This window comes from Pseudorca crassidens, chromosome 1, assembly GCF_039906515.1.
Source record: "Pseudorca crassidens isolate mPseCra1 chromosome 1, mPseCra1.hap1, whole genome shotgun sequence".
NCBI classification, from domain to species: domain Eukaryota; kingdom Metazoa; phylum Chordata; class Mammalia; order Artiodactyla; family Delphinidae; genus Pseudorca; species Pseudorca crassidens.
This window is the reverse complement of record NC_090296.1, coordinates 124,332,650-124,359,586: the sequence shown is the minus strand read 5'-3', so window position 1 is coordinate 124,359,586 and position 26,937 is coordinate 124,332,650. Positions and strand designations below refer to the sequence as shown.

General features: G+C 45.9%; 1 protein-coding gene across 4 annotated transcripts in view; it reads left to right on the top strand.

The window, feature by feature from the left end:
• The window catches only part of TMEM266 (transmembrane protein 266), a 199,627-nt gene that overhangs the window by 40,454 nt on the left and 132,236 nt on the right, over positions 1–26,937 (top strand). For all 4 annotated transcript variants that reach the window (XM_067754920.1, XM_067754910.1, XM_067754895.1 and 1 more), the window contains 2 exons: positions 15,611–15,742; positions 18,219–18,407. In XM_067754920.1, the coding sequence (XP_067611021.1) occupies positions 15,705–15,742; positions 18,219–18,407 (227 nt within the window). In that variant the 5' untranslated portion in view covers positions 15,611–15,704. The remainder of the gene's footprint in view (positions 1–15,610; positions 15,743–18,218; positions 18,408–26,937) is intronic.

Here is a 26,937-nt window from a genome sequence, read left to right as displayed (position 1 = left end):
TTTATGTATGTTCGTGTGTATATGTTAATCCCAACCTCTTAATTTATCCTTGCCACCCTCTTTCCTCTTTGGTAACCTTAAGTTTGTTTTCAAAGTCTGTAAGTCTCTTTCTATTTTGTAAATAAGTTCATTTGTATCATCTTTTCAGATTCCACATATAAGTGACATCATATGATATTTGTCTTTGTCTGACTTATTTCACTTAGTATGATGATCTCCATCCATGTTACTACAAATGGCATGATGTCATTCTTTTCTGCGGCTGAGTAATGTTCCATTGTATATATGTACCACATTTTCTTTATCCGTTCCTCTGTTGATGGACATTTAGGTTGCTTCCACGTCTTGACTATTGTTAATAGTGCTGCAATGAACATTGGGGTGCCTGTATCTTTTCGGGTTATGGCTTTCTCCGGATATATGCCCAGGAGTGGGATTGCTGGATCATATGGTAGTTCTATTTTTAGTTTTTTAAGGAACCTCCATACTGTTCTCCGTAGTGGCTGTATCAATTTACATTCCCACCAACAGTGTAGGATGGTTCCCTTTTCTCCACATCCTCTTGGCATTTATTGTTTGTAGACTTCGATGATGGCCATTCTGACCAGTGTGAGGTGGTACCTCACTGTAGTTTTGATTTGCATTTCTCTAACAGTTAGCAATGTTGAGCATCTTTTGAAGTGCTTTGAGATTTTTTTTTTAATTTGCTAATATGAACCCTGAACTTAGTGAGCTTGTAGTCTAGAGTAGATGGTACAGGAGCCTAAACCACTATAACACAAGATAGAAAAGTGATTCATGCACTGAGTGAGGTACCATTAAAGTGGTTGGGAGAGAGATGCCCTTCCCCCACACTGTCTTCAGGTGGAAGCAGTGACACTGGGTTATAGAAGATTGGATGGGAGAGCAGGTATTATGGTTGGGGCCTGTGGAATAGGGGAATCCATGTTCCATGCAGAGAGAATTCCATAAGCAGAGGCAGGGAGGTGGATAATGTGTGTGCATGTGTCCGTGTCCTGGGAAAAGTGGTGTCTGCACAAGGTGGCTGGACCATAGCGCATGAAGAGGATGAAGAATGGCTTCAAAGGTTATGGCCAGTTGGTGGCAGCCTCTGAATCACAGGCCAAGGAATTGAGACCATGTTCAGTAAGCAGCGGGGACCAAGCAAACCCCAGCTGTGCTTCAGAAGAGTCATGTGATAGCAGCATATAAGATGTGTCAGAGAAAAGAAGCCTGGAGGTAAGGATACTTGTCAGAAGACCACTTTGAGGAAGTATCAAGAACCCAGGAAGTTGGAAGCTGTCTCTTCAGCCTCTGAATTCCCGTATCCCTTTACCTGTATCTCTTGTATACACTTATCAATTTTTACCTTATGTATCTTTTTTAGTTTAAAAGTAGATTTAGTTCATTATTAAGGAAAATTAGACAACATAAAAAAATATAAAGTAAACAGTTCCCTGTAGTCCCACCACCCAGAGATAACTACTGTTAACATTATGGCTCTATCCTTTCAGATCACATTATATAAATCACACTATACTGGCTTTTTTTTTTTACAAATATGAGCATAGTTTTAAAGCCTACTTTTTTTTTGTAAAGTTAGAAGTTATTTTTAATTTAATTTTATTTTTTTGCGGTACGCAGGCCTCCCACTGCTGTAGCCTCTCCCGCTGCGGAGCACAGGCTCCGGACGCGCAGGCTCAGCGGCCATGGCTCACGGGCCCAGCCGCTCCGCGGCACGTGGGATCCTCCCGGACCGGGGCACGAACCCGTGTCCCCTGCCTCGGCAGGCAGACTCCCAACCACTGCGCCACCAGGGAAGCCCCTAAAGCCTACTTTTTAAAATTACCTTACAGTGAACATCTTTCCTTGTCAATCAGTATTTCTAGATTTCTGTTGTTGTTTTGGTTGGTTTTCGGTTTTGCTTTCCCAGTTTTTAAAATTGTGGTAGAATACACATAACATGAAATGTACCATTATTGACAATACATTCACAGTGTTGTGCAACCATTACTGTTATTTAGTTCCAGAACATTTTCATAACCCCGAAAGGAAGCCCTGGATCCATTAAGCATTCATTCCCTATTCCTCTCTCCTCAGCCCCTGGCAACCACTTATCTGCTTTCTGTCTCCAGAGATTTATCTGTTCTGGAAATTTCATGTAAATGGACTCGTACAATATGTGGCCTTTTGTATCTGGCTTCTTTTACCTATCACAGTGTTTTCAAGGTTCATTATATCTAGATTATCCTTTTTTTTTTTTTTAAACAAAAGGTGCTCATGAACAAAAAGCACTGAGAAACAAGACCTCTCCTCAAGATTTCCACTTCCCTACCTCCCTACCTGTTAATAATGTTGGATACAGCATCTGGACCTTTTAGATGAACATATCAAGCGATACGTCCTTCCAACATATTCTGCTGTCTCTCTCTTCCCATCACCTGACATGAATGTGGGAAGATGCCTTAGCTTTTCTAGTCACTTTCAGGATTTAGGACAGGCTCATTTTCAGGTGTTAAAATATCCCATGTAAATCAAAACTTCCATCCAGTCCACACAGCCTGACCTAAAGATCAGCCCTTCTGCTCCTTCCCCACAATTCACTCAGCCTAATCCTGGGATGCTTTTGTAAGTTCCTTAGAAACCCACCTCCTGTGTTCTGCCCACTCTAACCCCTCTGGGGGCAGTAGGGGAGTTGCACGCACCATTCCACTGGATACTTGCCTAACTTCGGAGGGCTACCTTCAGTTCCTCCTTTTGACACTGTCCCCCTGGAACCCCTCTGGCCTTCTTGGGTGGAGTCCTGTCAAGATGTCCCCTGGAATCTGTAACTGTAGAGGGCACTTGCCATATTTGTGATCATCTTGCATCCTTTTAGTGGCCTTTCTAGATCTGGGGAAATTCCCATGTTGAGTCCACCCCCCATGCAAGGTGGTAGCCTCCCTTGCAGCCAGGATACAGCTGTGTGTTCTATCTCTGCCAATCAGATGGATCTGGGACCTAGGATTTGGAAGCTGAGAAGGAGAGGATGTTGGTGTGGTGCAGTGGCATCAGCGATGCTTTTGCTGGAGCAGCGCCAGGGTCCAGTCACTGTTCCTGACCATAGAGTTTTTTTTTGTTTGTTTTTTTTTGTTTTTTTGACCATAGAGTTTTGATGCCTGGCTCTCTGACCCACCTGGCATTCAGCATCCTTTAAAAATGCATACTCTGCTTAAACTATTGAGTTTAATTTTTACTAAGATCCTTGACTGATGCCACATCCTTGCTTAGCCTGGTGGTTAAGGGCAGGTTGCTCCCACCAATGCTCTCTGTCCCCACCTGGCCACCTCCCATGCCCCAGCCAGCCTGGGAGTCTGGCATATGTTTCTCTTGCCTTCTCTCCTGCAGGCTGTCAGGAGTAGTAGTTACTGGACCAGCTTCACCATCTGTTAGTATGTTCCAAATATATAGTCTGACATCTCTCTTTAGAAAATGTGAGTACTTACCATTTTGTCCTCAACTTTTGGGCATCTGCAAAACTCTGAGACAACAGGAAAAATCCTATTGCACACCCTGTCACACACATATTTTCTCTATATATTATGTAAGTGGGATCATCATCTACTTGTCATTTTGTAACCTTTTTACTTAATGTTATATTGCAGACAACTTTCCATGTTAATGAGAATAGTACACCTTCATCCATTTTTTAAAAAAGTATCAGCCACATTGGTGAAAGAATGATTTATAAACAATAAAAAGCACCCATTTTAAATGCACACTTGGAACGATCACCACAATAAAGATTTAGAATATTGCCTTTATTCCCCAAAGTTCCCTCATGTCCCTTTGCAGTCAGTACTTCCCAATCTTCAGCTCCAGGCAACCATTCAACTTCATCCTTTTCAATAGCTGTATGACAGTCCCATAATATAGAAGTTCCTTAATGTATTTAACCAACCTCCTATTGATAGACATTTACATTGCTTTCAATTTATTGTTTCATGGATTCCTTATCAACACATATTTGTGGAGCACCTACTATGTGCTAGGCATGGTGCTATTATAACAATTCAACGAACTTCTATATGTGTATATGTGTGTATGCATTTATTATTTCCCTAAAGTGTATCCCTTAACAGTTGAGTGACTGGGCCAAAAAGTGTGCACGTTAAGATAATTTTGATGAATATTGTTAAATTACCCATTGGCAAATTTGCAACAATTTACACTTCTATCAACAATGTGCATGAATGGCCATTTTCCCACACCATCCTCAGTACTAGGGATTATAAATCTTTCCCAGTCCATTAGAGAAAAAAATGGTTTGAATTTATGTGTCTTTGCTTACTGAGGAGGTGGGCCAACTTAGCGTCTGTGAATTTTATTCTGGAAACCACGGCCCCAGAAGCCAGACTCCCTTGACCTCACCCCTCAGACTCCCTTGACCTCACCCCTCAGAGTGAGGCTGTGGCCGGGCTCTCTCCACTGAACTGGAAGGACATCCTGTCCTGTTGGAAGTGGGACAAAGGTCACCCTTTGGTTCCTGACAGCTCCCTACCTCCCGCCCCCCTTTTCTTTAAATTAATTAATTAATTAATTTTTGGCTGCATTGGGTCTTCGTTGTTGGGTCTTCGTTGCTGCGCATGGGCTTTCTCTAGTTGCAGCGAGTGGGGGCTACTCTTCGTTGCGGCGTGTGGGCTTCTCATTGTGATGTCTTCTCTTGTTGCAGAGCTCGGGCTCTAGGCACGTGGGCTTCAGTAGTTGCGGCACGCGGGCTCAGTAGTTGTGGCTCGCGGGCTCTAGAGCACAGCCTCAATAGTTGTGGCGTACGGGCTTAGTTGCTCTGCGGCATGTGGGATCTTCTCAGACCAGGGCTTGAACCCATGTCCCCTGCATTGTAAAGCGGATTCTTTACCACTGGACCACCCTGGAAGTCCCCCTACCTCCCCTTGAACAGCCACGTTGGAGAAAGCCCCTCAAGGATGGGGTTGGTCCTAGTCTCTCCCGTGATTGGACCTGCCCCTGCAGGTACACCTGAGGAGGTCCATGTCATTTAGACTTCTAAGCTGGCAGAGAGTGTGGGTGGAAATATAGCAGGCTTAAATTAGATATAGTTCCTGACCAACTAGATAAAAATCATTATCAAAGGAGAATTTTAGCAAGAGTCACTCTCTTTTTAACAAGTAAGTATATCAATATATAGGTTAGTGCCCCAAATATTACTGGAAACTGTTAGAAAGTGGCACCAGAATTTCCTGTAGTCGCCCCCTCCACTGTGGTGCTCTCCTGTCCTCATTCCCAGGAAAGTCAGATCTACTTCCATAGAGCACAGCTTGTAACTCCTGGGGGTGGGCAGGAGATGGGCACGGGTGGGAACCCAGGACCTGGTTATGTGGTTGGTTTAGCTGGGAGAGGTTAGGGTTTATGGCACAAGGAAGGAAACAGGATCCTCGGGCCTTGACTGTTGCTGAAACAGCTCAGAAATACTGTGACAAGGTAGTTCCTAAGTCAACTATGTCTTTTCTTGTGGTGTAAGGATATCTATTGCTATTTTTGGTTTCATCCTGTCCTCCATTTTCGCGCCAGTGCCCATGGAGAAGAGGGTATAATTAAACAAGTATTTGGACTTATTTGGTCCACAGCCACCCTCAACAGCTTGCAAATGATTAAGACGCTCCCTCAAAAGGGAGCATTCATACTTTGCTGTGGAGTGTGAATTGCTATAGCCCTTTGCAAAGCAGTCTTGTTTTAACTATTAAAATTTAAGATACATACTCTTTGGCCCAGTAGTCTCACTCCTGGGAATCTATCCCATACAAATAAAAATACCAGTACATAATGAAATGTATACAAGGATATTTATTGTAGCATTTTTCACAGTGGCCAAAAAAAAAAAAACATCTAAAACTGCCTATCAACAGGAACATCGTTAACTAAATTATGGAGCATTCATACCATGGAATATTATGTAGCATAAAAGAAAGAATGAGTTCGAGTTTTACTGCCTGACTTGGGAGAGGGGGATTTCTATAGTTTCCACTGTTGAGTGTGAAAAACAAAGAGCAGTTAAGTTTGAATAATGTATTTTTTTAATAAAACAAACAATGAGATGTTTATTTGTGTATAATTGTACAAGCACAAAGAAAAGTAAGGAAAAATATACACAAGCTTAACACTGGTGTGTGTTTGTGAATATGTATATTAAGGGAGGGGGAAGCAGGCAAAAAAGAAAACATAGGTGCCACTGAAGACATGAATTTTATGATAAGCACATTATATAAAATTATATATTGTACCTGTGTATATATATATGAATTAAGAAGTTAGAAAAAATGTAAATCTTTACCTATTGATCAGAAAGGATGTCCATTATATATTGCTAAGTGATAAAAGCAAATTGCAAAGTTGGTTTTGTTTTGTTAAACACAAACCCACAAAAATTAGCCTATATATGTGAGTACATGCTTGCATAATTCTGAGCAAGGGTTTCCACACCTGGGTATTAACATAAGACCTCAAGGGAGAAGTGGAGGGTTAAAATGGAGGCTGGAGAGAGGTTTATCTTTTTTAAAATGTACATCTTTGTATTATTTTACGTGTTGCAGTGGACATTTATCTATAATGTGTCAGTGATCTATTGCCACAATAATACCACATAACAAACCACCCCCAAAACTTGGTGGGCTTAAAGAAACAAACCTTTCCTAACAGATGGCTGAAGGAAGAGGAGGATTGTTCCTGCCAGTGTGAGCAGTCATTAGCTACCTAATATTTATAAGGAAGTTTAGAGCTTTCAAAACACTCCTTTGTAATGCTTCATTCTTCTCACCTCTTTGAATTTTAATTTCTATCTATGCGTCTGTCTTTATCACTAGCCCACTAGTTTCTTGAGTTCATCTCTTTTATCTTGATAACTCCAATGTTTGGTATACTTCCTAGAACACAACAGGTGCTAATAAATGACTAAAGAATGATTTTTTTAAAAAACCAAAGTTTTATTCACCTCCTGGGTCTGTGAGCCTGCGAGTTAGGCTGGGCACAGCTGTGTGACTCTTCTGGTCTTGATCCAACTCACATGCCTGGGGTTGGGGGGGAGGGGAGGTGGGCAGCTGGCTGTTGGCTGTCCTTGGCTGGGGTGACCAGGCATGCAGGCTGTCATGGAAATGTGTACGTGAGAGGGCAGTCCCAATCACATGAATGCTTTTCATGTTTGCTGATACGGTTGTCAGGGTTCTACAGAGAAACAGAAGCAATAGGATAGATATATATGTGTATTGTCTGTGTGTGTGTGTGTGTGTGTGTGTGTGTGTGTGTGTGTGAATAAAGAGATTTATTATAAGGAACTGGCTCACAGGATTATGGAAGCTGAGAAGTCCAGACCCAGTAAAGCCCATAGTGTAACTTCGAGCCTGAGTCTGAAAACAAGAGGCTGGTGCCCCAGCTCAAAGTCAGTGAGGCAGAGAGAGAATTCTTTCTCACTCAGCCTTTTGTTCTCTGTAGGCCATTGACAGATTGGATGAGGCCCACCCATACTGGGGAGGGCAACCAACTTTACTCAGTCTACCAATTCAAATTTTAATCTCATCCAAAACACCCTTGCAGACACACCCAGAAATACTATCTAACCAAACATCCCTTTATGCGTGTCAAGTTTCCAACCTACGTGGACAAAGCAAGTCATATGGCCAAGCCCAGTGACAGGTGAAGGGGCAGTGGAAAGTTATGTGACTTGTCTCCGTCCATTTGGGCTGCTGTAACAGAATACCTTAGGCTGGGGGGCTTCAACAACACACATTTATTTCTCAGAATTCTGGAGGCTGGGAAGTCCAAGGTCAAGGTGCTGGCAGATCTGGTGTCTAGTGAGGACTCTTCTGGTTTGCAGTCAGTGGTATTCTGGTTGTATTCTCACATGGCTAAGAAGTCATCTCTCTTGTGTTTCTTATAAGGTACTAATCCCATTTGTGAGGGCTCGTTCCCCATGAGCTAATTACCTTCCAAAGGCCTTACCTCCTAATATCATCACGTTGGGGCTTAGGATTTCAACATACGAGTTTTGAGGGACACGTTCAGTCTGTAACAATGAAAAATACAGGAAGGGTGAGAATGGGGTCATTTTTGCATCATACCACATGTAGTCCAAAAAGTGTTGAAGAAAGAGGACTTCGCCCCTCCATTTACCAAAGAAGAGTCACTTGCCTGGTGCCATGTAGAATTCAATTGCCAAGTTAATTATGTCTGGGTTCTTAACATGTGTAGTCAACATCACGTACAGGTGAAGATTGCTTCAGAGATTTGCAAAGTGCGGCGTTCACGCTTAAGATCTTAAATCTTACGCTTAAGATTTGCTTGACTGGGACGGAAAAGGCGAAACGTAGGGGTAACAGGGCAGCCACTTGCAGCCCTAGCTCATTGTTGGTGCTTCCCCATATCATAGCTATTTGAGTTCCCCAGGAGCTCTGCAGAATTCTGGAGGGAAAATGACATCAGGCTGGGGTTGAGGAATGCCTGCTGCGGGGGGCATCCTTTTCTGCCCAGGCCAGGGGTGAGGAGCCAGTAGGTCCTTTGTCCCAGCAGGGACAACTTAGGGGAGTGTTTGTTAGGAAAAAGAATATCGAGAGGAAGGGAAGGATTAGAATAACGGTCCTCTTTGTTTTCTTCTCGGAATACCTGAGTAATTTCAGATCTAGTTTTGTGTGATCTCGTTTTGTGTTTCCCTGCTTTATGAGACTGGTAATAGTTGAGAGGCTGTGTAAGTGAAGAGGCGCAAACAATAGAAAGTAAGAGGGGTCCACGGGAGACTGTGCTGCATCTAGAAAAGAGAGCCACTGTGCGCTCCCTGCCCACTTGCTTAGCCACTAAGGATTGTGCAGTGGACTGGAGATCAGAGTGGGAGAATGCTCGGAGACATGATTGATTTTCTTCATTTTCACTTCTTGTTAACGGAGCAAGGTGTGAATGGGTCAGGGTAGCAACAAGGATGACTTCATGTTGTTATACACCAACCTTTCTCTTCTAGCATAAGAATCACCCTTCTCCGCCTGAGGGTGTGGAACATCATGTCTGTGAAAGGTGCCTGAGTGGCTTCTCCCTAGGAGCAGATTCTACAGCGAGCTTTAGGATGTCAAAACTGAACCCCACACACATGCAATGCTCTCTAACTAAAAGAGCCCCAAGGTTTGGTAAGAACACATCTTTCACATCTCCTGCCGACCAGTTACCAACACTTGGCCAGTCTTGTTTGGAGACCCAGGAAACTTATTCAGTGGAGTGTCCAAACCTGGTCTGGCAGACAATTGGTTATACACACAATAGCTCCTTCCTGTCCTTGCTTGTTAAGAGAACTGAGATTTGTTTATGGAAACAATATGCACAGCTCCAAAGGATGAATCATGATTGGTCTAGGCTCTCATATCACTCCTTACTCCCTTGGCCAGCTGTGCGTTGTCCTCGGTTCCTTTGCAGCCGTGTGACCCCACTCTGCGCAAGAGACATCAGATGTTGACTAGAGGACTTGGAGAGATAATGCTGACTGAATAAAAGATCAAAGCTTCGTGAGGAGAAAGCCTTTGATTCTTTTTTTTTTTTTTTACATCTTAATTGGAGTAAACCTCTGATTCTTTTCTTGTTTGGGAGCTAGTGTGAGGATGTGCAAGCTGGAGCTGCAGCAACCATTCTGCAACCACAAGGCAACAAGTGTGAATAATGCATCACACAGGGGATGGGGGAATGGAAAGATGCAAAGAGCTTGGGTCCTTGGTGTTACCTTTGAGCCACTGCCTCCAGGCCTCTTGCTATGTAAGATAATTAAAAGTCTTCACTGCCTAAGTCACTGTTAGCCAGATATTCTGTTACTGGCAAATAAAAAGTATTCCTAACTGATATATCTGGTCATCTTCAGCCTGGCCAGGGTAGGTTTTGCTGACAATTCCACCACACTAGCTTTGTAACCAGTTAACTTCATCTGCAAAATATGTTGGGAAAAAAATACCTTCTTTATTACCTCAAGCAAACTTTCTGAATCACAAGATCAGAGCGTGGTCTGTGGATCAGCAAATCATTATCCCCTGGGGTTTCTTCAAAACGTAGACTCTCAAGCTTCCACCCCAGACACACTAAACTAGAAATTTCGTGGGTAGGGCTATCAATCTGTGTCTTCATAAACCTTCCAGGTGATTCAGTTGCAATGGAAAGTGTAAGACCACTGATACTGAGGGTCAACTGGAGTGGTTGCATGTCAGAAACACCAGGGGAACTTTAAAAAGATTCTCAAACTCCACCTGCAGAGTTCTGATTCCGCATTTCTGTAGTATAACCTCTGAATTTATATTTCCCGGAAGGCCAGGTTGAAAGGCCAGGTGAAACCAGGTTTGGTAACCAATGGAATGCATATGAAAGCAGGTCACCTATGCCAAGGGGCTGTCACTCTAGTAAGAGATGAGGAATAGACCTGGTCACCCCGGGGACAGGTGAGCTGAATTATGGATTTTCTCACCTGGTAGGTAAGGGAACTGACTGCTTGATCTTAGACGTCTTTTTCAGCTCTAAGGTTCCTAGGATGTGCCCACTTGAACTTTGCAGATCTGGCTGGAACAAGCAAAGATGGTCTTGGCAAATTACGTAGACAGACTCATGAGCAACAAGTGGAAAGGACTGGAATTTTCCTAAAGTTTAAACAGCAGCCTTGCTCCCCACCACTGCCAGACCCAGTAAATCCAAAACAGGTTTTCTCTTCTGCTTTTACCGGGTTTATGAGACACAGCAGGTTTGCACTTCAGATGTTCATTTATAGAGTGCTAGACTACACCTGCTTCACGCTAGGCTTGTGCTCTGGGCGTTCTTTCCTTCGGAAAATATTATTTTTAAAGAACATCATCTTAAGGCATCTTGCCTTCTAAAGTGTGCGGCTTGTTAAGGATCAAAACTTCCGAAGCAGCCTACTTACTGTCCATCCAAATATGATTTTAACCCTCTCTCCTGCCTCATCTCTGCCTTGTACAGGAGATGCCAATCATTTCTTCCCCACTCCCACATCTCCTTCCAGGAAACTGCAGTCCCTGTTTCCAGCGAGCCTGTTCCCCCGCTCAGCCCCTGCTGAGTGAGTGTTTAAATCCGTGACACTGTGGAAAATAAACGTCACCTCATCGATTGACTTTGGAAGATTATTTTGAAAACCAATAAATAAAGGGGGAAAAGTTAAGCATTTATCCTTCCTTTTCTATATGAACTGTACCTTAGGCTAACCAAATAGTTGATGAGGGGGAGTTTTTCTTCATAGAAGCTGATAAATGAAGAAGGAAAGGTGAAATCGTAGCATGATCCTTTTGCAAGGCCTAATGAATTAATGGATCTAGGAGGCAACCCTCAATGGCTGTTATGTCACAAAAAGAGAAAAAAGAAGACATTCTGTGTCTCTGAATGGAAGTCATGACACTGCCTATAGTCTTGCAAAAAAAAAGTTCCACCTGAATCTGATTAAAGTCTATAGACTAAAATTTACAGGAAATATAGAGGACAGAGGAACATGTTAAATGAAAACGAAGGGATACAATCACCATACTCCAGACTGTGGGAAACTTTCTAAGACAAATGATCTAGTTTTTCCAACAAATTGCACAGAAAACATAAGACACAGGGGGAAACCTACAGATTAAATGAGACTGAAGAGTCATATTAACCAATCATAATGTGTGGACCTCGTTTGGCTCCTGATTCAACAAACCTTTAAAAATTACAGGAAAAACAAGGAAATGTGAACAATTCCTGGATATTTGATAATATTAAGAAAATACTGTTGATTTAGTAGTGATGACAGTTTTGTGGTTACATCTTTTAAAAGGAATCCTTATCCTTATTCTTAGAGCTACGTATTGAAACATTTACAGATGAATGAAATGACGTTGGAGATTTCTTTCAAAATAATCATGAGAGGTGGGGAAATGGCAGGATACAGAGAAGCCTGTCCCTGAGCTGTTAACTGTTGAAGTGGGTGATGACTAACTAGAATTTCACTGTACAGTTCCCTACAACTCTCTATATTTGAAATTTTCCTTCCTAAAAAGTCAAATTAAAATTAAATCACTTTCATTTCTATTTTTTATATATATTTTATATTAGCCATAATATATTAGTATAGGAGTTGATGTTTATTTTTTTATAAATATAGACTTATCAAGTTTTACTTGTTCTTCACTGCTAAGGGTACCCAAAAATTTTGGAGTTTTTTATTTTTCACACTTGCCTGCCCAGCTGGACTGGAAGGTCCATGGAAGCAGAGACCTTCCTCGTATATTCTCCACAGAGCTAATACCTTGTGGAGCTTGTAAAGTGCCCACCCTGGGAATACAGCTCATTAAAACACCTTCCAGAAGGGAGTATTGCTCACCTGGTCTCCTATTTGTGGACACCTCCATCCCGACTTCATTGTTAGTGGAGGATGGACAGTCCACACAACCATTCCTACCACTGGGAGGAGTTGGTTAGCTTGAGGCTTTGTAGAGAGAACAGAAATGATTGAAACTGACTAAATCTGTGTTAGGGAATGGAGAACATTGTAAATTTACTAGGCAGTTAATACTACAAATACTACAGGAGAGTTCTGGCTTTTACATGTAGACCCTCTTTATGAAAGTATAAGGTAAAGTGAAACCACTGGCAAGGTGTGGCTACAAATTGTCTGTCCGAATTCTCTTTGCTGTTGTCCCTGCCTCTTGGTTCCATGTTGTTGTTGTTATTGTTTTTGCCCCAGAAACATCTGGTGTGAAAACGGTGGTCCCCTGTATTAAAGCCCTTATGATTTTAGAAAGCTCTCCATCTCTCTTATTTCCGGTTGCTCGAAGTTCAGACTTTCCCAGGATTTCCTCAGTTTCCTTTAACTTGAGCTCTCACTTTTCTTTTTTTCTTTTTAAATAAATTTATTTATTTATTTATATTTTTGGCTGCTTTGGGTCTTCATTGCTGCACGCGGGCTTTCTCTAGTTGTGGCGAGCAGGGGCTACTCTTCATTGCGGTGCGCAGGCTTCTCACTGCGGTGGCTTCTCTTGTTGCAGAGCACGGGTTCTAGAGCACAGGCTCAGCAGTTGTGGCACACAGGCTTAGTTGCTGCACGGCGTGTGGGATCTTCCAGGACCAGGGCTCAAACCCGTGTCCCCTGCATTGGCAGGCGGATTCTTAACCACTGCGCCACCAGGGAAGCCTCTCACTTTTCTTAATTACACAGAAGTTAGAGACACTTCTCCACTTTGTAAATTTACCATCACTGCTTACTCCAGGAGCACCTTTTACTTCTGCGTGATGTAACAATGCTATCCCTTTTTCTCTCCTGAGCTTCAGGATTGGGAGAGGGTATTCATCCTGGGTTGATGTCTTGTAGGAAAAGCAGTTTGCAATTAGAATATAACTTACAAAAGGACCGCCCCTTGGAGTAACCTCCCTTGTAACTTGTTCAAAATCACCCAGAACATGGGTCTGTCTCCTTGTATTTGTACATTCTGCCTGATTGTTACTGTCTCCCAGAAGACTTCTAGGTGGTACCACAGCATCCACTTATAGAAAAGTATACTCTATTTACCTAGTCTGGATTTTAAGAGGAAATCTTACACTCGGCCATCCAAATGCTTTCAACAGACGGTGCAATTTAAATTTATAAAACAGTAACTATGTCGATAAAAGCCAACACTACATGCCAGGCACTATTCTAGGTGTTCTAGACGCATTAACTCATTTAGTTAGTTCTATTATTATTCCCATTTTATAGGTGGACAAACTGAGGACAGAGGGCTAGTGAGTGGGAGCCAGCCTCTGACTATTTTTGGGACAGCAGTCTTGAAGCAGATCTTATTTCCCTTCCCAGGGATTGAACCTAGCGGCTAGTCCACGAGGGGCTAGAGGCTAGAAGCAAAGTTCCCTGGTTCTTACCTCCTTTGAAAGCAAAAATGTTTCAAGGAGGCAAAAACTGCAAAACAGATACAAAGTTTATTATAAGAGGCACAGCACAACGGTATGGGAGAGCACAGAGAGAAACAGTTTATTTATTTTTTTGTTTTGTTTTGTTTTGCGGTACGCGGGCCTCTCACTGTTGTGGCCTCTCCCGTTGCGGAGCACAGGCTCTGGACGCGCAGGCTCAGCGGCCATGGCTCACGGGCCCAGCGGGTCTGCGGCATGTGGGATCCTCCCGGACCGGGGCACGAACCCATGTCCCCTGCATCGGCAGGCGGACTCTCAACCACTGCGCCTCCAGGGAAGCCCAGAAACAGTTTATTTATCGAAGTCAGAAGCAAGGCAGAAATACACACCCAGAGAGGAGTGCAGGCGTCCTGAATGAGGAGGCAGTAAAGAAGGGATTGAAATCACTTATATAGGGCAGTCCTTCTGGTCTTTGTTTACATTTGGCCAAGCATCTTGTTTCTTTTCTCACACCTGACTGGCCCTGGGACCCTCCCCAACTTTTTGCACAACTTTTTGCTAGGATGGATCCCACCGCAGAGGCCTGTGGGGGTATGTCCACACTTATTATGGGGTGGCGCCCCCTCCCTTTTTGACCCCCAAGGAGCCTTTCTGCACATGTGCAGACAGGGACGTTTTCCTTGACCTCTGGAGCGGTCATCTTATCTCTTTACTTCAGCACAGCTCAGCTTCTGCCACTAGCTTTGTCCTTGGAGCGTCCGGGTGAGAACAAAGCTTCCATTTTACTCCACTTGACAGACACCAGCTGTCCAGCCCAGGGGCCCATCTATCTCCTCACTCATGACCACGGGCAGGCTGGCTCTAGGGTGTGCTGCCTGTCTCCTGGAGAGACCCAATTGGGAAGAAGAGAGGAACGCCTGGAAGAGTGGAGAGACAGAACTACCAGAGGAGAGGGAAATCTCGGGAGAAAGAAATTTCTGGGAAAATGAGATATTTTAAAAAAATTAATTAATTTATTTTTATTTATTTATTATTTTTGGCTGTGTTGGGTCTTCATAGCTGCGCGCAGCTTTCTCTAGTTGCCGCGAGCGGGGGCTACTCTTCATTGCAGTACGTGGGCTTCTCATTGCGGTGGCTTCTCTCGTTGCGGAGCACGGGCTCTACAGCACGCGGGCTTCGGCAGATGCAGCACGTGGGCTCAGTAGTTGTGGCTCGTGGGCTCTAGAGCGCAGGCTCAGTAGTTGTGGCTCATGGGTTTCGTTGCTCCGTGGCATGTGGGATCTTCCCGGACCAGGGCTCGAACCCGTGTCCCCTGCATTGGCAGGTGGATTCTTAACCACTGCGCCACCAGGGAAGCCTGGAAACGAGATTTTTGAGACAAACCTGATTTTTGAGATTCCTAAAGCTGAAATATAAAGTTACCCTGGTTTTTCCTTGTCTATTTAGTAGAAAGAGCTGTGGTCCAACCTGGCTCTCTGCCGTCTCTGTGTGACACAGGAAAGTCACTTTATCACTCTGAGCCTGTTTCTTCGTCTCTAAAAAAGAGTGAAATTATGCCTATTGCTATCCGCCATAGGTAATGGTAGGAATCTGTTCACTATTACTTTGAAGGAAAGTCTATATGGAAGAATGTTCTAAGGGCTTCCATTTTTAGATGAGCTTAGGAGGACTTTGGTTTTGACATCTGAGTGTAATCAATTCCTACTATTCAATTATTTGTTTTCAGGGCACCACATTTGTATGCCTTATAGAACCCACGCTTGGACATGCTGACATCAGGCTTCAAGACAGCTGAGCCCCACTAGACACCCAAAAAACCCATGGCTCTGGTTGCATCTTTCAACATGACCAGTCCGCAGTAAGTAGCATTGGGATCGGCCCTCTGTGGATACTGAGTTGGCACATCAGGATTGGGGGTACAGCCAATGGCTCCTTCCCCAGCCCTGTAGACATGGAGGGGCTCCAGGTGGTTTTGTCCTTGAGCCTGACATTAAAATAATGTGTTAACATCTACTTTTTCTCAGAGTTACCTTATTCATGTCATCTCATTTTTTAGTTCAAATAGGCAGAGGAATTCTGCAATCCAAAACTGGGATTGTAATCCCATTGCTAATCCAGTGGGATTGCTAATATCAGATTGGCCGAAACAAGTCTCATGACTGAACACAGCATCAAGGGTGGGGAAATATACTCTTCCCTTTGATGGGAAGCTCCAAAGTCACGTGGCAAAGTGAGGGGTGCAGAGCAGAGCCACTGATACGTGTTGTCCACCATACTGTTCTTCATATTCAAGACCAGGGAATAGTCCCAGTACTCAGGCTATAACTGTGAGACTTTCACTCCCCCTAAAGGAGGCCTTGTCTCCTCCCGCTGAGATGATCCATGGCCAGAGATGGTGCTGGGCCACCATGACCATTGGCAAGAGGGGAACAGAGGGCAGGAAGGCAGGAGTAGCTTATTCCATGCTTCTCAGAGCCACATCCTGTTAGTTTCAGAAACTCACCCCAGCCCTCCATGAATATCTCATTGATCAGAAAGCTCTACGTGTTCAGTTTGGCAGTCCACAGTTTCCAAAAGAACAAATTTGACCCAGCATCTACTTTTTGGGAAACATCTGGAAGAGCCAGGATTCCCCCCAGGAACACCCACACTTTTATTTCAATTGTTGAGAAACACAGAAGCTTCACATCCTGTGACTGTTCTGTCTGAAGATCTTGAGTCATTTTGTAAATGCCACACCATGATGAGTACTATTATCTGTGCTTGACAGGTAGCAAAGAGCTAAGGTTTAAATAAAGCCTACAAAAGAGAAGTGGGGCATTGGAAATTACTTGGTGAATTCAGGTAGTTTAGGCAGCCAATCTGTGGTGTTCAAGGAAAAATCCCACTTTTTTCTCAATTATCTGGGATGATTCAAGCAAAAGAGAAGTAGGCAGATTCAGTTCCAAACTTTCTGGATAACTGCCACTGTGTATTATTGGTTAGCTTTCAATGGTGGTTGGAAAAATTTACAATGTAGTACTGTCCAGCCAAGTGTAGGAACTTATCACTCCAGAGCCCCTCCCACCTGCTCCATATTTCTCACATCCATGTCAGATCACAGAGAAAGAATAGAGCCTCTATTCCACCTCCTCATGCTTCAGCTGGAGAAACTGAGGCCCCAGAGGAGGTCCGCAGAAGTCAGCATTGGAATCGGCACCGGAGCCCCTGAACAGTTTATCGCAGACTGGGCTGCATTACAACTGGCCTCTCAGTGTTCCCTCAAATGTTTAATTTTTACTCCTCTCCACTGTTTGGCCAGAGACACAAGACCCAGCCCCTCAGATTCTACAGATGAAATAGGGTCAAGGATGTGTTGGGGGAACCAAAGATGGAAGCCCAGGAAGTTAAAGGAAAATGATCCAGCCCACCATCTCCTCACAGTGTAGCTGTTGGTGTTTGGAAAGAAGAGTTCTTAGTTACTGAACACACTGCAGGATGTGTAATGTCCCCTTTCTTAGTTATGTCATTAGTGACCTCCTTTGGTAATGTGACAGCCACAAATGCCTCCACCAATTGTCAAATACCCCTGGTGGGCTGGGAGGTAGTCCTGCCTCTGGTTGAGATGCCCTGTAATGCCAGTGGAGTTGTGGGTTACTTGCAGTGCCCTAGGTGAGCCTGATGGTAACCTAGTAGGAGACCCAAAACCCCTCAGACATTTGTTCAAGTGAACCCCATTTCCTACTGTCAACCTTATAAAGGGAGCTGTAGTACGACCAGTTTAAGTAGGAAGGGAGTGGCACCCAGAACAGCTGGCCCCTCCTGTCCTCACCGTCCCAAGGCTCACTTGGTCCCTACAGTCCTCCAGGTCAGCTCCCCAAGCACCAGCAGTACATCCAGTTGTGAACAAACACCTCTCTTCTCTATTGTGGTACAGATGGTAGAAACATTCCCAAGGACCTTTACAAAGAAACACGGAAGACAATTTAAAAGAATGTATTACTCCAACGTAAAGTCTAGCTATCGAGAAGACTAAAAGTCTAAGTCCTGGCTTTGCTGGTTGGCAGAGTTTCCATCTGGGTCTTTACCTCCCTTTGATGAAGGACTCTGCCCCCCAAACCTCATATTTTAAGATCTGAGCATGCTTCCACTTTTCCCCAGCTCGTGAGGGAGATGCGGCCGGTAGGGCCTCAGTCCAGTCCCTGGGTTGGCCAGCGGGGAAGAATGGTGACCTCACACTTCCCCTGCCCTCCTCCAGCACAGATTCTGGTGCATTCTCCCTCTTTTCCTTGGGGAATGGAAAAATCGTTTTGTTCTTGAGGGATGACTCTGCCCTGTTGCCATCCCCAACTCAGGCCTGCCACAGAAGGAGGAACTTCCGAAGTCGAGATCATCTCCCAACAAGTAGACGAAGAAACCAAGAGCATTGCTCCCGTGCAGCTGGTGAACTTTGCCTATCGGGACTTGCCCCTGGCTGCGGTTGACCTCTCCACGGTGGGCTCGCAGCTCCTGTCAAATCTGGATGAAGATTACCAAAGAGAAGGGTAGGTGTTGGTACCGTTGAGTAGCTAAGACGTCTCTTGCATAACTCCCTGGGTTTCCATGGGTACCTACAGCGAGGCAGCCCAGAGGTGAGAGGTGCTGAATAGTAAGAGACCAGAAGTTCACATCAGGCCACTCCGGCTCTTCTCCTCAGATATTGTTTCCTCAGAAAAAGGCTGTGGGCACAGAAAATACCTGTTGCTGCTAGACAACCTATTAAGTGACATTTGCTTGGAACTTGGGGAATTATAAAATTAAACGCTGTCACACTGCATAATAGCCCATCCAACCCCCAATCTGGACACCTGGGAATCAAGAGACCAACAGGATTTAGTGTGACTCACCCAAGGTCTCAGTGCCTATAAAGAATGGATTTAGAATATACTTTCTTTTTATCACGTCTTCTTTCACCAGGGACGAGATGGGGAAGAAAGCACATGTGCAGTAACATGCTAAGGGTGGGAGGGAATTTAGCACCATTCAGCCAGGAGCTTTGCAGACCTTAAAAAGGTCTGCTGCTTTTTCCAGTGAGAACAAATAGCAGATGCTGGCCCCTGATTCAAAGGAGTGGCCCCTACCTACTCCTACTTAACTGGTCAATCAGATTGGATGCCTTTGTTCAATCTGGACAGGGAAGACACAGCAGTGACACCCTCCATTCACGTGGGGGAAGCTGAAGGCTGGACAAGGGCAAGAACAGGTCCTGGGGTCACAGGGCAGGTCAGACTTTCCCCAGCCCCACCCTGTTGCTCTTAGATATAGACTTTTAAACATTGGCCAGGAGCTTGGGAGCCAGTTCTGGGCTACTCTCCTTCCTCAGATGCCACCGCTAAATATTTTGGAACATGCTGACAGCTTTGAATATAAAAACGAAGGGTTGCCAGGTTATTTTAGAAGCAAATGAGAAGCCTTAGCTACAATTAAATTTCCAGAGCTTGGATTCCCTGTAAGCGTTTTTGAAGGGCCTCCCCGCCTTCCTAAGATAAATTGCGTAACAATTGTGAAACCATACACCTTTTGCAAAAACTTCACTCCAGTGGCTTTCTCTGAAAATACAATTTTTTCCAAGTACTGTGCTTAGAATCAGCAAGACATTGGAAACAAGGGTAGGCAAACGGGTTGGAAATAGTTCAGGGTGGCCTGGCGGACAGTGGCAGCATTCTGAGCATGGGCAGCACCATCCGACCACAGGGCCAGCTTCTCCAGGTCTCCAGGTCCTTGGCTCCGCCAGAGATGTTGGCGGTCAAGCCTTCCTTGAGCACCTGGCTACTGTGCCACTGCCCTCTGGAGGTCAAAATTGGTAGTGCAGCCTGGTATCCTGCCCCAGCCATTCTCATGGACTCATTTCCCGCCCCACCAGCGCCACCTTTAGGCTCTTTTCAAGTTTATAGTTGGAAGGCAAGGAAAGAAGCGGGAAGACCTTGGAGGATCTAGTTCCAGACCCTATCCACACCTGCACCCTGGAGGCATACGCACCACAGGTGGTCCAGGCTTTGGGGGCACCACTCCTTAGCCTGAACTGGAGAAGGCAGAGTCCCTGCTTTGTCATTCCATTTGCTTCTGAATCAGGCCCCTGCAAGGTTTCTTCTGAGCAGGGAGAATACAAATGGGATGCCTGCAAGGCAGAGAGGCTCTTGATTTGGTTTGAGTCTCCAGGTGTGCCCTGGAAAGCTGCTCCTGTTGGGTAAATAGGAAGCAGCCGGGTGAAGAGATTTGCTTCGCTGCTGGAGTTCTCGGCAGCCGGCTCCATTGGCAGCTAGAGGGCTTCCTGGAGGAAGGAAGAGCAGGCACAGGACACAAGCCAGGTGACAAGGAAGCAGAACAAAAGCACACTGTGAAGGGGGGAAAAAGCCTCTCTTCACAAGCTTCTTGGCTTTTGCTGCATTTCCTGGGGTTTTCCCCAAATTTCCAACCTGGCCCTTTCTGAAATGATGCAAAACAACACAATTTACAGTTCTGGTAGGTCTTCGAAAAGCTTTGGTGTAAGTCTTGTCAAATACACCTCTTCCTACTAAGGGAAGTGTTATATATAGGAATGAATCTTTTCTGTAGGAAATGAAGGGACCTCAGGGACCCCAGCAAGATAGTGCCCAGCCACCCCACCATTCACTTCTTTTGAGTTCAGTGGTATTTCAGTGCTTTTAAGTTTCCCAGAATCTGAGAATGTTAGAGCTGGAAAAATCCTTAGAAAGTATATATTCTAAATACTCTAATAGGATAGCAGAGTCCAGAGAGTGGAAGGAACTTGCCCAAGGTCACATAGTGACAGAGACAAAAATAGAGCCCTGGCTCCTGATCCAGGCTGGCACTACTGGGCTTCCATTTGTCACCTGTCCCTTTACAACGTCACAGTTGTGACTATGGTTAGCATGCATTGTACATGATACCACTGTTAGGCTATACCATCAAAGGCCCTTAACTTTTTGGCGTGCAGTCACTGAGATGTGGGTAAACCCCTAGGCACAGGTGGAAGAGTTTCATCTGTCTCAAGCTCCTTGACTTTCCTAACAGTGCTTTGTCCTTCTCGTGGACCTGCCTAGCAGATCTTAAACTGCAGAGCTATCTGTTGTCTACCCTCTTTGCTTCTACACACAGACTGCTGAGGGCTCAGGTAGGAAAGTCAGACAACTGTGCAAATTGGTGCTGTCTTAGTCTGGTGGGGCTGCCATAGCAAAGGACTACAGACTGGGTGGCTTAAACAACAGGTATTTATTTTCTCACAGTTCTGGAAGTGTGAAGTCCAAGATTGAAGTGCCAACAGAGTCAATGGCTGGTGAGAGCTCTCTCTTTGGGCTGCAGACAGCTGCTTTCTCGCTGTGTTCTCACATGGCCATTCCTCGTTGTGCATGAGTGGAGAGAAAGAGTGAACTCTGGTCTCTTCCTCTTCTTATAAGGGCACTAATCCCATCATTAGTCATTAGGGGTCCCACCCTGACCTCATCTAAACCTAATTACCTCCCAGAAGCCCCACCTCCAAATACCATCACGTCAGGGTGGGGTGGGTGCGGTGCTTAGGGCTTCAACATACGAATTGGGGGGTTGGAGGGGAAGACACAAACATTCAGTCTATAAAAGCACCTCCCAGACTCAAGGCCTCCAGTCTCAACTTGCTTCTCAGTTTTGCCTGACAGTTCTCTGTGGTCCTGGTTAGCTTTCACTCCTGGTCCCCAGGTGGCCATTTCAGATTGTTTCCATTTCCCCCAAGCCTTCTCTTGCCTCCAGCAGATGACCTCCTCTCCTCCTTCCCTAAGAAAGTAGAAGCAGTCACAAATGAGCTTCACCCCACCCCTCAGTCCCTCGCTTCCTCCCTTCTAGGGCCAACCTCACCTCTGAGTTCTGATTCCCCTCCCCTCACACCTTCTCATGAACTGTGCTGCATCAGTTGCATCCTCACACTGACTCGTCACACACTCAGGTCTCTCACATCCCCCCTTGACTCCACGCCCCCATTAGCTGCCACTATCTCTCTCTTCCTCTTTGCAGCCAGACTTCTTAAAAGCCTCATCTGCACTAGCCATGCCCCCTTTGCTCTCTCCCATTCATTCCTCAGCCTGCTGCAGTCCAGCTTTAGCCCCATCCACACCATGGAAACTGCTCTCCTCAAGGTCATCAACGGCCTCCGTGTTGCTAGGGTCCTTACACTGTCCTCTGTCCAGCATTTGAAAACGTCATCCACTCGCCGCCCTTGAAACACAGTCTTGTGTATCCTCTGCACTATCACACTTTCTGGATTTTCTTCCTACCCCTCTGGCTGTCCATTCTAGGCCTTTTAAAACTTGTTCTTTCTCTGCTTTGTCCTTAGATGTTGGGGTTCTTCGTTTTCTGTCTTTGGCCAGTTTAGCTCTACTAATTCTACCCACTGGGTAATTGCATCCACCCACATAACCAAAATTCACATTCTTCAGCTTGTAACTTTCAAAGCTGAGTCTCTAGCACAGCTGCTGTCTCTCTCTCTCTCTCTCTCTCTCTCTCTCAAACTGCTGGCTCATATCCAACTACTTCCTGGACATCTCCACAGGATCCCAGACACACCTAGAATCCTAACAAGTGTCTGTGGAATTATCTGTTCTTCTACCTCTGAGTTGGCTGCATATTTGAGCAAATATTGAGCAAATGTTCTTGTCTCCGCCCAAGTCATTGCTAAAAATAGCCTTTTTGGTGACAGCACTTAAATCCAGCCTGAGGAACCATTATCTGCCCAACCAGGACTTCTGGCCATCTCAAACCCAACAAGGCCCCAAACTAAACTGTCTTTTCCCAAAACATATTCTGTCTGGCCCCAGTCAGTGGATCTAGACTTACCTGGCTGACCTCCCCAACCCATTGCCAGAGGGAGTCACATGTGCATGTTGGCTCATTTCCAATGACCCTCAGCCTCCTTCCTGCCTCAACAGGAGCCACTGGCTTCCAAGACACCAAAGATCCATGAAGCCAGTCGGTCAGGCATAGTCACCACTGGAACTTGCATCCTTCTTCCTCCCCTGCTCTGGCTCCCTCTTGTCCACGTTCCCTGCCCATGAAGCCGCTGACACTGACAGTGTCCACTGTGGGAACACTAGTGCCCAGTTCAGGGCCTTTCAGAAACCACAAGGCCACAGGATGCCCATGCAAGGTGGGCAAGAAAAGCCTCCCCTCCCCCCAGACTCTGTACCAAGCTATCAGTGAGCCCAGAACTGTCTCTGCTTATGGCCACTGCTCTGGTCCTATTTGCTTCTGGCCTTCACTTCTCTACACCCAGGTCTCCGGTTCAATCCAAGGGGCTGCACTGGCACATCATGCCAGCTACACCATCACCATCACCATCACCATCACCACCATCATCATCATCCTTTCCCTCCTTGCATCTTCCCCCCAGCTCCTCCTCCTTCAATACTGGTAAAACACAGATCTCCATGAATGTCTGCAGATGTGAACAGACAGAGGAGGGGGAAGGGGAACAGAGGAGGTTCTTGAGCACTTCTGAGCCCCAGCTGAGCCAGCCACAACGCCCCACTACATCGGTACCCTGAGAGACCAGCTTAATTCCTTCTCCTTCGTCCTCATGTTCTGTCATCTCCAAGTCCTGTACCTTTCTACTGCCCTAATATCTCTTCACTGCATCATCCTTCTCACAAAGGATTGGTAACCCTATCAGCCAGGTGCTTTGGACTGCATACCACAGGAAGCCTATCTCAGACTCAAACAATGAGGGTTTTCATCAGCCCATGGCCCATGGAGCCCAGAGCTAGGGCAGCTTTGAGGTTGGTCCAGACCCTCAACAGTAGCAACAAGGACCAGATTCCTTCTATCTGTCCACTCTGCTGTCAACAGTGTTAGCTTCATCCTGATGCTGTAAGGTTCCCCTTATTTTTTGAGAGGGCTGCCCTTGGTAATCTGGCCACATCCTTCATACATGTCTGGCAACAGAGAATGGCTACCCATCATTCTCTTTTAAGAGCAGCAAAGAACTTTCCCGGAATCCTTTAGTTGCTCTCTCCTCATGTCCCATTGGCTAGAATTGGGTCACATGGTAAGGGGTATGGGAATCCACAGCCCAGTCAGGGCCACCCTTGAACTGTGTCATTTCCCAAAACACACTGCTGTTACCCCGTGGGTCAAGGGTGGGATGGATATTGGAGAATTGCCCACAATACACCACAGTCTCTAAGAAAGCCAAGCCTCCATTCATAGCTTTTGATCCAGAATTAGAGCTTCCCTTTTTCCTTTCTAGTCAGTGTTCGACTTGGAAAAGATCTAGAAGCATGTCTGCCTTCTCAGACTGTTTCTTCAGTAACTTGGTTGGCTCGATTATTTCGCTCAGATACAGTTTGAATTGTGTCCACTATGCCAGGGGACAACGCTTTGTGTTTCCATGTAACCAGAGCCCCTTCTGCCTGGTTGCCTTTGGACATCACCCCATTCAACAGTGGGAAAGTGAGACACAGAACTGCTTCTCAGTGAACCAACTGCCCACCTTTGGAAGAGGGACACTGGGTTTGCAGGAGGCTAACTCAGGGCACAGACTGGGAGTTCTACTCTTTCTCAACCAGCTACACTACATGGAAGGCCTGGTTGGTTTGCAGGGTCTGGGCTAGACAAGAGGCCACAGCAGACAGAAAATTCGGAGAAGCGCAGAACCTCCACCCTCGGGAAGCTCACAGCCGATAGGAAAAATGATGGTGACAATATATGTGTGAGGAAGGCGGCGAAGGCAAGGGTCATCACCCCCTTTTATAGAGGAGACTCTGTGGGCTACATCGAGAGATAGTGCTACCCATCTTTTTAGTGGAAAGAGGGTGCAGAGAGGGTCATGGAAGAGTAGGTAGGATAGTCTTTGTCAAAATATAAAAACAAAGTAAGAAATGAAAGGTATTCAGCCTTTTGTAATTATTTACATTTTAGGGTTCTAAGAGGTCTGACCTGGTTGCTCAGGGCCAGACCCCCAGATGGGAGAAGCTTGGAGGAAGGCTGGGTAGACAGAAAGGGACGTTATTGCTTGGAGATGATGCCAATGGCACATTTCTGCTGGAACTTAACAATCAGAGAAAGAAAACCTAATGGTTTTGAGATGTCAGGCTAGGAAAAGATGACAGGGTCCAATATAGCAACATCTTTAAATAAGGACTGAAATAATTTTAGATATGCCAGCAAACAAAGGCTGGAGGCAAAGAGGGAGGAGGGGAGGTACCCCCTGAGCCATAACCCCCAATTCCCTTCTCTTTTCCCATACTGTCCAGCCCAAGGACCACCCGCTCTGGAAAGTCTTCTGTCTCCTACCCCACCCAGGCCAGAGCCTCACCTTGGTGCACCCCTAGCCCTTGACCTTCTTCTATCTCAGGACTTGTGACACTGAGCTCTACTCTGTTCTCAAGTCTGCCTCTGGTACTGGACCAAGTGCTCCCTCAGGGCAGAGATCAGATCCTTTGAGCCTGGAACGTGAGGGGTGTTGATTAAATGAAGGAATGACTTGAGCGAGTGAGTGGATGAGTGAGGCTGGGTTAAGATAAGGATTAGAAGAGAAGGGGAAGGCCACTTCCATTTGGGGAGAGTTGGGGGCTGGCTCTAGACCTGTGTGGCATCCAGGAAGAACCACAGGAAGGGACCAGGCTTCTCACTCCCCACAACTCAAGGCCATGGTCTGTGGCTGGCCCACCTTTGAGCATCCCTGCTAATTCCACACCCCCTCCACAAAGTCATCCTAAAAGAAAGAAATCAGATTTGCCTCAGAACATGCCCACTTCACTTAGTACAATCTTAGCATCCTTTTAGAAGAAGGGAAGGGTTTTGGGGGTTTAGGGTTAAAGGGCATTTGCATCCCTGCCATGACCTTGCAAGTGCAAAGTCCAGAAGTTCTGCATCACGTGGCTTGTGAAGTCTTTGATTCATTTTTCCCTCAAGGAAGAAAAAAAGTTAAAAAGAGCTTCCTTATTCCATTTGCTTGATGCCAAGCAGATTTGTCTCTAATAAAACTCTGCCTCTTCCTCTGGCACACCAGCTGTCCCTGGACCTGAGCTGACCCTGTGACCCACGACTCCTTATATTTTTTGTAGGCTTAGGCTTCCATGAGGGTTCTTGATGTCCCAACCAGGAAATAAAGGTTTGATTCAGATCAAAAAGCATTTGCTGGTAAGCACAGGTGAGCCTATTTCCTGTAGTCCAAGAACTGCAAAGATTTTATATTGATTAAGAAGGCAGTAAGTTCACAGATAACATTATTTCTCAGCGAAATAAACCTCTTGTCCCCACCTACTCACAGGGCAGGGTGTACAGCCTCTGGAGAGCACTAGGTGGCGGCAGAGCACCTCTGACCACCTTCGCGTGGGTGCGTGAGCGCTGCATGGAATGGGGTGGGGGACTTGAAGCCAAGGCCAGGTCGCCCAAGGAGAGTGAGCTGACTTTATGGGATCTGGGGGTCTCCAGTCATCTGCGGAGGCCCTTGAGATCTGAACTTTAGCCAAAGAGAAGAAGAGGGAGCTGGCCATCCCGGGATTTGCCAAGCCACATCTCAGAACCAGAGAGAGCTGGACAGAGAAGTGGGCGTGGGGTGTGCCTGATAGCCGTAGCCCACTGGTTCCCACCAGGGTAGGAAGCTGACCTCATTCGGGCAGCCCTGCCCACAAAGCATAGCGTGAAGGAGACTCTCAGGCTTCTGGCCAGTTCCCAGAATTGAGGACTCGAGGTGGGAGAGGGTCTTGTGGCCCCTTGGTCCAGCAGGGCCCCACTCCCTCCCCTGAGTAGGCTTGAACCCCATGGAAGCCCTTCAGAGATGTGTGGGCAATGCCCTGGGTTCCCCCAAGTAGGGGCAGCCAGTCGATGGTGCGTATTAGCCATTGTGTTCCCAGAGGGGGGTTGGTGGCTCGCCAAGCGGGGTGACAGCTCCTGGGCTGGGCTCTTGCCACCACACCCTGCTGTCTTTCCCAGCGCTTGCATTTCCCAGGGTGCAAGAAATCTGAGATTCTGGAACAGGAACATGTCAGACTCCCGTGACCCCAGCTGCACACAGCCCTCCTCCCTCCCTCCCCCCAAGGCAGTGGGGCTAACCTTTAGCTCTGA